We start from the raw sequence: 13,321 nt of genomic DNA, 5'->3' as shown, positions 1-13,321 counted from the left end.
GCATTGGAAGCCTATTCGAGGTGTTTATATATTCATATCCTTCATCATGGCCTCCTCATCAAGATCAGAAACTCCAGAAGATACATCCTTCAGTACCATGGACGAAAAAGACCCAACATTAATTGGTGTACATTGCCAATACGAATACTGCAATCAACTAGATTTCCTCCCATTTCGTTGCGAATCATGTCGCGGAACATTTTGTCTCGACCATCGTACAGAAACAAGTCATCATTGTTCAAAACCTGGAGAATGGGCGGCCAGACGTCGGCTAGCTAATCAATCTAAACGTTCTTTGGGCGAAGGGAAAATGATGGCAGATGTTGAAAAGCCATGCGCATCACCGACTTGTAAGACGACAATTGGAACGAGTTTATCGACGGGTGTACATTGCTCTATTTGTAATCGGGACTATTGTCTCAAACATCGATTGGGGGAAGACCACGATTGTAAAAATCTTATACCCATAGGTGCAAGAGTTGGCAGATTCAATGAACAACAAACAAGTGCAAAACTGGCCTTTGGAAAACTAAGGGCTTGGGGAGCAGCACAAAAAGCAAAGGTCGCATCAACTCGAGTCCTACCTGAGCCGAAACCTTCATCTGCAGCTGCAAGACTGGTAGCCGTCAACCAACTCAAAAAGACGGCAAAAGGAGATGCAAAAGTACCTCCGGAAAAGAGGGTATACATAAATGTGGACGCGGAAGCGGCGACAACGACCTCGAAATTTCCTACTGGTGCTTTCTTTTATTCAAAAGATTGGGTAATGGGTCGAGTTTTGGACGCAGCGGCGAAGGCACTTCAAGTAGAAAATGTTAATAATCAGGGAATGGATGAGAAGGACAAGCTTAGAATCTTTCATGTAGAAGCTGGAAGACTTTTAGAATTCAACGAGAAGGTTGGAGATGCTTTGGTTAGCGGCAATCGTATAGTATTGCTCAGGGGAGTTGGTCCTGCTGTGCCTGATCTTATCCAGGCATAATCTTCTTTTACATATGGGGTTTCTAATTTCTAATTTGGAGAACAGGATTTATGCGAGTCATTTGGGTGATACCATGATATAACTTACAGGAATTGCATAGGATGCATAGGATGGGAGTTAAGGTATTCTGAAGCTTTGCATATTGGGGTCCATTAGAACATTATAGATTACAGCAGTCCATTTTGTAATTACAACATTAATTTCCTTCAATATTCTGGACATCCTAGATTCGATGAACGTTTTGAATACTCACAACATGCTAGTGCATGCCATAACAGAGTAAGCTGCGCGTCTTTTCAGTATCACATTCTCCAAATCGCAGATAGTGGCCGGATGACTCATTATGATTCTGAGAAACAATTTAACATAAATTGTTCCGTCTACCTCTTATTTTTACCTATTTTCCACGTGCTATTCCTATATTTCCAATTCTGGCATTGTCCATCATCCATCATCCACCAAATCCCCACTGACTTCCTCGCCCTCCCTCCAACCCACCACAATGTCCATCCCCCCTCCTCCCCACAAACTCTCCATCCAACTTCCCCCCCGCGCCTACCTCCACACCTGGAATCGTCGTCTGCCCGCCTCCTCCCAGCCCCACCCCTCCACCTCCCACATCCCCATTTTCAAAGACTCCTGCTCCGTGCGCGAACAAGTATACGTGTACGAACAACGCGCCGTTCCACTCATCCATCATCTGGATAACGATGATGCGCGCTCTGTGCATTTCGTTATCTACGCACCTTGTTCCCTCTCAGAAGATTCTCAAGACGCCTACATCCCAGTAGGAACGCTCCGTCTCCTCCCCTATCCAGATACCCTCCGTCCTCTCCCCCACACTTGCATTATTGCCGGATCTCCCACAGAAGAAATCCCTCCCTCCTCAACGTTCTTTTTCCAGCCCTCTCCTGCTTATAAAGTTAATCCCGTATCTACTCTACACGATGGGATAGAGCCTTATGTACGACTTGGTCGATTGGCTGTTTCGAAGGAGCATCGCGGGAAAGGGTATGCAGATATTTTGATCAAAGCTGCTTTGAAATGGGCGGGGGAGAATCCGAGATTTTCGGAAGAGGCGTTGAGTGAGGAGGAAAAAGGGACAGTGCCGGAGTGGAAGGGATTAGTGTGTTTGTATGCGAGGGATGTAGCGGTGAGGACGTGGGAACGGAATGGGTTTGTGGTTGATGAAGGGATGGGGAGTTGGTGGGAGGTGGGTGTTAGGATTTTGGGGATGGTGCAGAGGGTGAATGTGAAGGGAGATGGCGAGGAGGTGAAATCAAGGGTATGAGTGTCATGCTTTTGTCATTAATAAACGTTTTATGATGTATTTAGTAAATGCTTCTAGATGAAAATACATTTCCGAGGGTAGGTAGAGTAATATCTTCCAGGAACCCTCGAGATGTTAGAGAAGTCATCATATAGCTTCACTCGGCCCATATTTGATCTAAATTGTATAATATACAGCTGTCAGTTACCATCTATACCAGGAGATTCTATTTGAATTCATCTGCACCCTCTTCCCCTCCGCATCCTATCTTTCCGCCCTGAAGCGTAGCAACATGGCCATATCGAGCGCAACTCCCCAGGTCCCAAACCGCATTAGCGTATCTGCTGCACTTTTGAATAGCGATCTCGATACCCCTTTCACTTTTGGTCTTCCCGGATCTATATTCTTTCCCTTACCGGTGAAGTCTTCACTATCCTCCTGGTCCATCAATTCACTCCTCAATATCTCCAAAAAGGCGTCATCTGCTGTATTTTTGTGTCCTCTCAGTCTTTTCATCAGACTATCTTTTTGCTTTTTATCCGCAACTTGTGCGAAAGCCCAGAGAATGACATGAGTCATCATTAATAATGAAGCTCCGTAAACCCCTGTGTCTATCATATCGCTTTTTGCTTCTTTGGATGCCTCGCTTCCTTTTTCTTGGCCTCTCACATCCACATTAAGATCTTTATTTGATTCTATGATTGCAGTAGCAGCTCGGACAGCTACATCAATAGCTAATTCTGGATCTTCTTGTGCCCATAATCTCAGTCTTTCTAGAGCATGTACAATACTGGTATGACTCGATGTTCCGATCGCATTCAATAGATCGGCAAAAGGAACATGGAGAGAAAGACTCGTGATGTGGTGTTGAACGATACATATATGGTGGAAAATATGAGATGTGGAGTGGGGGATAGTCAAGTGAGGTCGTAAATAAGTTTTGGAAAAGCGGTTAAGTGTGTCTGGATTTCGATTAGTTTAGTTATCAGTATGGGGAAATGGGATATATAGTACACCAACGTACAGGCTAATTCTTGTCTCCTCGCAGAAATGCGGGATTTGAGGGCCTGTGAGAGAGATGAAGCAGGATGATGACCGGGTGGACTTTCGTAGATTTCTGATGAGATTTGACTGTTAATGAATTTGCTAGCAACTAAAGATTCTTGTGAAGCATCGAATATCTGACGTTGAATTTCGAGCAGAACAAGAAATGCGGTATAAGAATTAAGATTCGGTAATGGAAGATGGAGGGGTTGAAGTACAGGCTCCTCTCCTGTCGAGAAATGGCCCAAGATGGGTATGGACGAGGATGGAGTGGGAGAAAAAAGAAAAGGTCCTATAGCAGCTGCAAACGGTAAAGATTGTGGCACCTTCGCAGATCCAAGCGCGAAATTCCAATCGCTAGCAGAGGAAGCACACCAAAAGACTTCATCGCAAGGACAGCTGACATCTACCAATTCACCAATTGTCATTGCTGACGATTGATTCCAAAGCGCGGAGAATTGGCGATCAGTTGCGTAGACAACCCAGTAAAGCCTGTTAAGAGATTCTTCATTAATCCATCGTTTCCATCGAACTTGTGGATCTTTCGATGTTTGATCCATTTGATCCACAGACGAATACCTATTTGGCGTATTCGACTTTTCACTCTCGTATAATCGACGCATGTGGGAGACAGCATGCCCTTTAAAGGATTCAGATACGCTGAATGCACGCTTATTACCACACCATAACCCCATGTGAATAAGTAAGGCTTCGGTAAAAATCGTCATAGGATTTCGAATCAAGCTCATGTCTAACCGGATGGCGGCAAGCAAATGCCAACCGATAACTTCAATTAAAACAATAGCTAATCGTCTTCCATTTTTAACATGACTGTAAGTAGATCCGATAATCATCATGGCAGATAATAATGACGGGGAAAGTTGATTGGTATCCACGGTAGGATGATGAAGCACAGGTGCTTGATGTGAGAAATGCTTAAAGTAAAGCTCAATGAAGATATTAACCACATACAATGGTGGCATTGTAAAAAGTGGTTTTCTATTAGGAACTTCGTCAACGGGAGATATCAAGAAATCTCGCATTTTGTAATACGTCGACTCTGAAATATCATATCTCGGGTTATGGTCTTGGAACAGAGGATGATCAAATGGTAGATCAATTGGATCAGCTTCCAACATTCCAGTTGGATTCAAGCTAGAATTCCACGAAGAAGGCCACTTATCTTCACCCCAAGGTAGATTTGGGGGCGAAGAAACGCTTGCGACACTTGCAGATTGTGTTGGCCCAGATTCCAATATATCATTTTTAGGTTGATGGTATTCATAACGGGGCTCGTTAGCTGGTATTGTAGAAGTTGGGCCTGAATTGTCCAGTTTGATATTGCTAAGATGTTGCTGTATAGAATCTGAGACAGGAACATTCTGATTGAAAAGCTTTCCAGTATTTTCCCATTCGTTCCCGGTTTCAACCATGGTAGCATATAAGTCATTAGAAACCCACGTATTTCCCATTGGGTTGTTCTCCGGTTGCAAATAGGAAGTATGACTGAAGGGTATCTGATAAGAATTTCCCGTTATACCGAGAGGATTCGTAGGAAATTGGTGGTCTAATGTTATGTCTTGGTACGGATCTCGGTATTGCTGCGTAAAAGAATGCGCCTCCTGGGGTAAAAACCCAAGTACTGGCATCGATTGGGGTACATCGTTGTTGATATTTAGTTGTTGGCCTGCTCCAAATGATCTAGGCGCCGCTTCGAGGAACGGTATATTTATCCCAGTAGGCTCTTGAAAGGAAGTTGAGTAATTTGCCGTTACCGTTTCCGTCGGAAATGATGGACGGCTTTGCATTGGAGATAGATGAGCTGATTCTGATCGACTTGTAGGCGTCCAATTGAAGTTTTCAAGGTTATCGTGGCTTTCAGGATCTTCAGAAGTCTTCCTTCGCTTCACCGATCCTCTCCGACCTTCAGACTTTGGTTCTTTTTTGTCCCATCGTTCATGGCCGGCTTCATGCCTTTTTAGTAAGTCACTCCGAGTAAAAGTCTTTTCACATATTTGACAAATATGAGTCCGAGGAACATCATCTATGAGGTTATTTTGTTAGCGGTGAATAAGCTTTTTAGTGTCCGAGGTTCATTCTAATCTATGCTCACTTACGGGTTTTCATGTGACGACTCAAATTCTCGCGCCTATTGAATGATTTAGGACACTGACTACAACCAAAAGAGGAAGCTGGCATGGCCAGGCTGCTTTTCCGAGGAATTGAAGCTTCAGCGTCCATATTTGCTGAGTCGGAAGTGGAATCTGACTGAAAACTCGAGTGGACACCGCGTGTCGAAGGGTGGACATTATCAGACATACTTGAGTAGTCGGAAGAATGTTCAACCAACGGCGGCGACCCAATGTATATTTGAACAAAATAGTATATATTGACAGAATACAACAAGAAGAGGCCTAGACCCTGCTCAGTAGCTTAGAAAGCGTGGCCGCATTGACCAAGATCACAAGTGAAAGCCTACCTATCACGCCTGTGGACGTTTAAAGTTCAAGCGCACGTCCAATAAACGATTTTCAACTGTATGAGACAACTGTTGCATGAGAAAGTTGAGAACTTCCCCAATTATAGATTCGCTACCATATATGAAAGCAAGTTACCCATGCGAGCAGAAAGTGATCTAAACCCTGAGAAACTCTGTTTCTCTGCTTGCCCCTCCTACCCAACAAGGAGTAGCAGTCGATCAGTAATGGCACTGACCTTAGGACCCTCCTACCTGTATATCCCCTGATCGGGAGAGACTAACCTGTATGATCCGGAACCTCCGCAATCCTTAAATTAGAACCATAAACCCTTAAGCAAAACTCCGTTCAAACCGTCCAATTTATCTTCAGTGATTGTGAGAAATTTTAAGTGGCTTTTGACCTAAAGAATGTATTGCTTGCGAGACTTGCTCCTACCGCACCTCTCGCCAGTAAGTGTCCGGTAAAATTACCACAAAGTGGCTACCTCCAACCTTAAATAGATTACCATGTCTAAATATCCACTTTTCGGCTTGCAAGACTATGTCACCTTGCACTAGTATGTTCTATCTCTCATGATCACATCTTAGAGTAACCACCCTTCAGCCTTGATCCCGCCAGACCGTCATCAGTCGCGGCATGCATGTAGAGTGTGCCGTACGGAGAGATTCCCAATGCGGTTCTTCTTCCCACACACCACCCTTGAATGTATTGTTCATCTGAGATGTGTCATATTCCCCCGCAAGCCATCAGGTCATCGTCTATCGTGTTTGGTGTAACCCTTCCTCGAAAAGCCGCGCTGACGTTGTAGGCTGTGCAAGAAAGTTGAGTTGAACCTTAAGCATTTCCTGAAGAATTGAAGGCTTGGAAACGATTTTGTGCGATATAAGGATGCTTCGGAATTAACTAGCGGAAGCCGATCCGAATCTGCTGGTGATCTATTAAAGTTCACTTTGATTCAAGCTCGCCCTGTTTACATGGCATGGCATTATGCCTGCCATAATCCAAGGATTGGCAGATGCCCAATGACTGCTCAAGTCGGCGGGATGCCTCGCCGGCAGATGCTCTCTTCCTGCACGACCGGCAGAGGTGCAAGGAGGATAGAATTGCTCGAGCATGGTTGAGATAAGCAATCTGCAGGCTTGAATCAAATCTATTTTTTGCCTGTCAAAGTTTTGAATAAATCATAGAAGAACCGGTGCTCAATGATTGTATATGACACCATTTGTTTTATCTTAAAATGGAATATAAAGCTAGGCTGCATAATATTAGAGATGAAGAGTATTCTTGGGTTGCTTTTTCCCAGATCAATCCTTGGGTATCTACTTGGCATCAATTACATAGCCCCTGATAGGCAGAGTGGGTATACATCTCGGTTACCGTACTTTGCAAGATCTCACGGTAATTAGACACCGGTCCCTTGCTGGTTCTCCATTCAACATCACATCACGTCCTCTTGCCTGAAGAGAAAGATCGTCCCTTATGCGAAATCTTCTTTTCTACCTACTAAAGAGACTTTTCGTTCTTACCACTTATCGATCTGGCCAACAGATCTTGATTCTTGACTTGATGTACAAGTGCACAGATTGCACATGTGACTGATTTGGATCTGCCCGAAGAAATAGCAAGCGTTGCGATGTGGGACTCCAAGAATGTTCTCGTACTGATTTGGCCGAAGAATCATTCTCCTGCACTTGCCAATGGGTTGGCATTTGGATGAGGGTTTACTGCGCTCGATTGATAACCATGGCTTGGGTTCGAAGACTTGCACCCCGCCTCAGCTGACGACGACACGCCGATACACACGCGCATCACATACATACACCCTAAAGCCGGTTGCAATGCCGGCATCTCCACGAATAGTCATGTACTTGCCGTTGCCGGGGTAGAGATTATCAGTTGCCAATATCAACAAGGACTCACCGATGCTTCGACTATAGTTGCTAATTTCTCTTCTACCGTAGCAAAGTCTAAAGTAACATGGCGTGGGAACGGCTAAGTATATCTTGGCAAGAATCAACTCGAGCTACTTATCTAGTAATAGACCGCAGGGAAAATCTGTTAGAGGAAGGTATGAAGAGGTAGAGGCGATGAAGATGCTCAGAAGATGCTCAGATGTTCTCAGTTAGGCAGTTGGAGAATTACACTTCACTTGTTGGGCTCGTGGTAAGCAGGCTATGTCAAGTCTAGAACTGTAAAAAGTGGCTAGGTAAAACTGCAAGCGAAGTCTGAGTGAGATTCTGGAGAGGATTTGAAAGTCTCATCATCGATATGCTTCAGATCCAAGGTTATTCAAGCAAGCTGCTAGAGTCGCCCCAATCGGATTTTACCCTCTCATATGTCAACTTGAGGTTTGTTTGGTGTATACATCTTTCTAATATAATATTAATACATTTGGGACGACACTCATTGAATTATTCCTCCGGGGAAGAGACTGAGCTTTCCGATGTCAGTTTTTCATTCATTTCTTCCCTCTCTCAATTTCTCCCTGCCGGCAGTGAAAGTGTACCTTTGAGGGGGGGAGAGGGGGGAAGAGTCCAACCACGCTAATGCAAATCACCCTCTCTAAGTATTTTCCTTCACCAGCTTCCTGCAATTATTCCAACACTTTCAATTCTCAATCACAACAATTCCGGTGAATTTTATAACGCTCGAAACGCTCCTTTCTCTTCATTGTATCAACCTTTTCTATCTTGATTTCACAATACATTATTCTCTTTCAATTCTCCTGATTGTCGACCAGTCGGGCTTCACATTAAACATTCTGCTTTCTCTGCAACTTCTATCAAGCATCAAAAATCAATTAATTGGATTTCCGGGTGGCCGAATTCTTCTTCTTTATTTGGTCCATCCGTACCTCCGTCTAGCTGTCTCATCACATTTTCCTCTCTTTACACCTTTCAGTTTCCGACACTCTTGTGGTTTTATCCGAAATCATTGTGATATTCTATACTCGTGTATCGATTGGGTTCGTCTTCGACCCAGTAACTTCAATTTCCAAGATCCATCAAGCCTTGTTCTCTGATTTTTATTTCATTCTCAGGATCCAGACTTAGCTCATTCAGAGACATTTTCATCGTCCCAGCTGATGGCCGGCAGATAGTTCCGCCACTCTATGTAAACATTCAGGTTTGTTCGCCATTATATCCAAATGATGTGTTTCAATTGGCAGTAATTAACTAGTTGTTCCAGTCATATTTCTCAACTCCACAAATCCGGGAATCTGAAACCGAGCTCACCATGACTTTCATGTGCTGGACCTGTGAAGCTACCTTCGATACTAGGGAGCAGATGTTCGCGCATTGCATCAATCGTCGTCATCAACGAGCTTGGGTCTGTGTCGTTTGCGAGGAACTCAAAGCTTTCGGGTCACAACAGGCAAGAGAAATGCATACTGCAGCCAAACACACGTTCTGCTGTCGTGATTGCAACGAGGCGTTCGACAATCAAGACGACTTGGCATCACATAATAAGTCGCAACATCAGCTATCTTGCCAATTCTGCGAGAGAGTTTTCCGGACTTCCACTGCGCGAACCGCCCATGTTGATGCTGTACATCCATACCACTGCTACGAATGTAGAGAATGCTTCACAGATTGGGGGCACTTTAACGCACATGAGCTTGAATACCACAACTTGAAGTGTTTGCCATGCGACAAAGTGTTCAGAACGCTTCAAGCCCTTGAGCAGCATGCGCTCTCTCCAGCTCATCCATTCCAGTGCCAAAAATGTCGCAGGGGGTACCTGTTCGAAGCCACTCTGAAGCGACACATTGCCGATCACCACACATGGGCCTGCGACCTGTGCCAAGAGATGTGCGAAGGACCAAAACATTTAGAGATGCACAAGAAATTAGAACACAGTAACTTCAAGTGCTCCGAGTGTGAAGCTTGCCACAGTCCTCGCCAAGGCACCATAGATGTACCATTCTCGCCATTCATTGAGAATGACATCAGTTCCAACAATTTACAATATCTCCAGAGTATTACATGCCACTTTTCTTGCTGGAGGCTATCTTTCGAAGAGCTTCGCTTGGCAGATTATAATCAAGGCTTTAGATATAAGAAAGACGGAATGCCAATCACTTGCACCAATAATCACCGAATTCAATGCCCCAAGTGTCCCAAATGCTTTGAGAACGTTTTGCAACTCTTCCAGCACGCTGCGGATCACATAATTCTCATAGAAAAATATGAACCTGGCTCTCAGATTAATTGTGACAATGAAGATTCTACTTGTAAGCTCCAGCTGAAGTGTCACAATTCCGGCTGTCATCACCAACCTAGCATCCTTAATGCGACTCGCCACCACTATCATACTTTTAATGTGGTTAAGTGTGGTGAGTGTGATGGATTCTTTAATCAAGGAGAGGACCCGCAACTTCAAGCACATACAGCTAAGATGCATACCCGAAGACCATTGTTCGGCTGTGTTCAATGTACTCAAACCTTTCCAACTTCCGATGCAGCTGCCGCACATTACGCAACCGAGCATGCATTCATCTGCGAAGCTTGTCCTGGAACATTCTTCATCAATTCTGCTACCCGGGAAAGACATTTCATTACATGCGGTAATCTTTCCGAGACATCCGATTCTGGTGAAAGTTTCCAAACTTCGCGAACAGAGTTCTCGCCACTCATGCAACGAAAAACATTACCATCAAACGTCAAAGTCCCTCACTCTTCAGCCACCCCATTGATTCAGTTTCATGAGGAACCTTTATTTCCAGCTCAACCACTCATTCAAATCTACGAAAGGTCTGCAATCGAGAGAATCAATGCTGCACAAGAACTCGCACAAAAAATCCTCGCAGAAGCCAACGCTTGCCCGCAAGCAATGTACACATGCAAGAGATGCTCGCCTCTTGTGGAAATCTAAAATTAACTTTGAACTTTGTGGTCTGACAGGCTTGCTGTTGTTTTTGTAATTATGAAATGGGCCAATTTGAGATGGTCTTGCTTTTCGAGAAGTGTATGATATAAGATGCGGCGCTCAATTGACTGTCAGGATAATGATTTCTACGGATTCACAATTATATGTGGAAGGGGTAATGCACGAAGTAATGAATTTCCTTTTTTTATGGCATATCTGTTTCAAGTATCGAGAAACTGATACAAGGGAATGTTCAACTCTCGAGGTTGCGGATATCTACGAGTATGGAAGGAAAATGACTTGATCGGATCAGGGTCCTCAAATTTCCGCGTCTTCATGTTTTCGAACGAGGGACAGTTTCTATGATATACATGTCTCTGTAACGCACTTAATAGTCAGTTTCGAATAAAGTATTAATGTGATTAATTCTTTCTTATATGCTGTGATTCTCCGCTCCCTCGAACTCTCAGCTCTCTTTACGTCGCAACCACTGCAAAGGATTGGTGAGCACTGCCATAACCACGAATTTCTCTCCTATCGAGTGTTCGATATCCACCTCACTACCTATATCTACACGTTTCTTTTACTATTAGTGTAGTATGAAGATGCAACTCAACTTACTCCCGTGTACTGGTCCAATATGCTTCTGCAAGTGAGAGACTTCATATACATAGTTACATAGTCACATAGTCACATATACTTGTAAACTTTTCTTTTTATATCTTATTTAATCACAAAAAGTCAATGTTTCGCATGAAAGCAGAGTATGACAAGGCCTCGAGAAGCTCATAAGTCGAACCGACGTTCAAGATGACGGACCAAATCCTAAAACCTTCCTTGAGGACCCATTCTCTTCATTTATCATATAAACTTCAAACTCGACCAATCTATGCACCGTTCCCTCATTCATTCATTCATTCACGCTCCAAATATCAATCTTGCATTACATACAACACTATAAGATATGATCCATCCCACGAAACCACGAATCATTCAGCACAAACTTGAATTCCCCGGATCATTCAAGACTATCGGTGGTGTATTATCTGCACTCTACGAGTATGTACAGAAGAATTAGTCTTCCAACCTACTATCAGGATTTCCATTTAAGTGAGTAAGAACATGTCATAATCAGATAATTTCACGACTGTAGACATATTCTTGAAAATTTCCTTGGTAATGATGACTCGAAAAGACGGGAAATATTTTGGATACTCGCATACTGACTGTTTTGATTGAGAATTTGGGTAAGAACATGACTGAATACTGGGTTTGATGTGCTTAAAAGGGGCGGCTGGGTTCCTTTTGGCTTTCTTCTTGTTCTCCTTTTTCTTGTAAAAAGATTCAATATTAAGAGGAAAAGCTTTAAAGGGATTCTATGCTAAAGTAAGAGATGTATCAAGACGATATGAGTACATCCGAAGGAAGTTCAAGGGATAGTGTTCCTGACCCTCCGAAACCCATGACAGCACTCTTCAATTCCAAACGAGTAGTTAAGAACTTCTCAAGAACAAACCCTTTCGATACTGCTCTTTCTCCTTTGAACCCCGATCGCATATCCAAACACGTAACCTTCCTCACTACATCTATCCATCATGCCATCCCCAGGACTCACATTGAAACCTCCCAGTTTCTCACGAACAATCCTCAAGAATCTTCAACGAATCATCCTCCCAAGTTTCCAGAGCCCAATCATAACCCAGATGACTCAGAAGACTCACTCGAAGAAAATCCCCCCATCTCACCATCTACACCAGCTACTCAACCACGGGAAACCTATTCCTCAAAAGCACAATCGACTGGAACGGTCTCGCCAAAGCCCACCGAACTCCCGAAAACGAAACCATCAGTACATTTCTCCATCATCACGAACACTATCCCCATCCCCATCCCGATAAAAATCTCCAGCCCCTCAACACCACCAACGAATCATCTCACTCCGAATCCGACACATTACAAACCTTCTTCAACGCCCTCGAAAAATCTTTCCCACAATATGATTTCGACACTCTCCAAAGAGCAATCGATGTCATCGCCCTGGAGCAAGGAAAAACCGCCACAAACGGCGCTCCGTCATGCATATCTCTCTATGCGCTTCTGGCGCAAATCTGGCATTCCAGTTTGACGATGCGAGACGCGTGGATGAAATTCCAGAATGTGGGTTTCGCGGTGAGTTTTGGGAATTTTTCAATCTTGATGCGACAAGCTGAGGTTTTGAAAGTGGGAGATGAGTTGGGCATGAATGGTCTGCTTCTCACGGAATCTTTTTGCGAAATGGCGGAGAGGGAGATACAGATGCTCAAAGAGAAAGGATGTGAGGAGAAAGTCTCATGTCAGCTTACCGAAATATTCTGTACGGTACTCCCGCATGTCTGTTTCGGAGCCTGCGGATGGAGTAAAGCGCTGGAGATTTTTAATGCGCATCTCGGGATGCAACTTGGGTTGCGCAGGTTTAAGAAATATATTATCCCGGTTGTGGCGGAGAGGTTGAGAGCGCATGATGAGAGGCATACGGCAAGGATAAGGAGAGTGTTGAAGAAGGAGGTGGTGCGGACGGGGACGGAGATTACGCCGGGAACGTTTTGTGAGGTATTTAATGGGATGACGGGGTTTGGGGTTGAGGAGGTGGTTTTGAGGGATGTGCAGAATTATTTGTTGGGAGCGTGGAGGGGGTGA

General features: G+C 44.1%; 5 protein-coding genes across 5 annotated transcripts; 4 read left to right on the top strand and 1 right to left on the bottom strand.

Annotated features, from left to right (window-relative positions):
* Nucleotides 1–46: 46 nt before the first annotated feature.
* Nucleotides 47–982, top strand: Bfra_005862 (putative an1-like zinc finger protein; the record flags this gene model as incomplete). The annotated part of the gene is made up of 1 exon (XM_037336237.1): nucleotides 47–982. One exon carries the CDS (start codon nucleotides 47–49, stop codon nucleotides 980–982), a length of 936 nt encoding a protein of 311 aa, XP_037191447.1.
* Nucleotides 983–1,484: 502 nt separating this feature from the next.
* On the top strand, nucleotides 1,485–2,273 carry Bfra_005861 (putative acyl- n-acyltransferase protein; the record flags this gene model as incomplete). Its single annotated transcript, XM_037336236.1, has 1 exon — nucleotides 1,485–2,273. One exon carries the CDS (start codon nucleotides 1,485–1,487, stop codon nucleotides 2,271–2,273), a length of 789 nt encoding a protein of 262 aa, XP_037191446.1.
* Nucleotides 2,274–2,516: 243 nt separating this feature from the next.
* Nucleotides 2,517–5,615, bottom strand: Bfra_005860 (putative c2h2 type zinc finger domain protein; the record flags this gene model as incomplete). The annotated part of the gene is made up of 3 exons (XM_037336235.1): nucleotides 2,517–3,214; nucleotides 3,277–5,340; nucleotides 5,414–5,615. 3 exons carry the CDS (start codon nucleotides 5,613–5,615, stop codon nucleotides 2,517–2,519), a joined length of 2,964 nt encoding a protein of 987 aa, XP_037191445.1.
* A 3,398-nt stretch (nucleotides 5,616–9,013) lies between these two features.
* On the top strand, nucleotides 9,014–10,651 carry Bfra_005859 (putative transcription factor c2h2 protein; the record flags this gene model as incomplete). The annotated part of the gene is made up of 1 exon (XM_037336234.1): nucleotides 9,014–10,651. The coding sequence occupies one exon, from the start codon at nucleotides 9,014–9,016 to the stop codon at nucleotides 10,649–10,651; it is 1,638 nt and encodes a 545-aa protein (XP_037191444.1).
* Nucleotides 10,652–12,053: 1,402 nt separating this feature from the next.
* Nucleotides 12,054–13,321, top strand: Bfra_005858 (uncharacterized protein; the record flags this gene model as incomplete). Its single annotated transcript, XM_037336233.1, has 2 exons — nucleotides 12,054–12,494; nucleotides 12,554–13,321. 2 exons carry the CDS (start codon nucleotides 12,054–12,056, stop codon nucleotides 13,319–13,321), a joined length of 1,209 nt encoding a protein of 402 aa, XP_037191443.1.

Source organism: Botrytis fragariae, assembly GCF_013461495.1.
Source record: "Botrytis fragariae strain BVB16 chromosome Unknown tig00000075, whole genome shotgun sequence".
Lineage (NCBI taxonomy): Eukaryota > Fungi > Ascomycota > Leotiomycetes > Helotiales > Sclerotiniaceae > Botrytis > Botrytis fragariae.
This window is presented reverse-complemented; position numbering and strand designations above follow the sequence as displayed.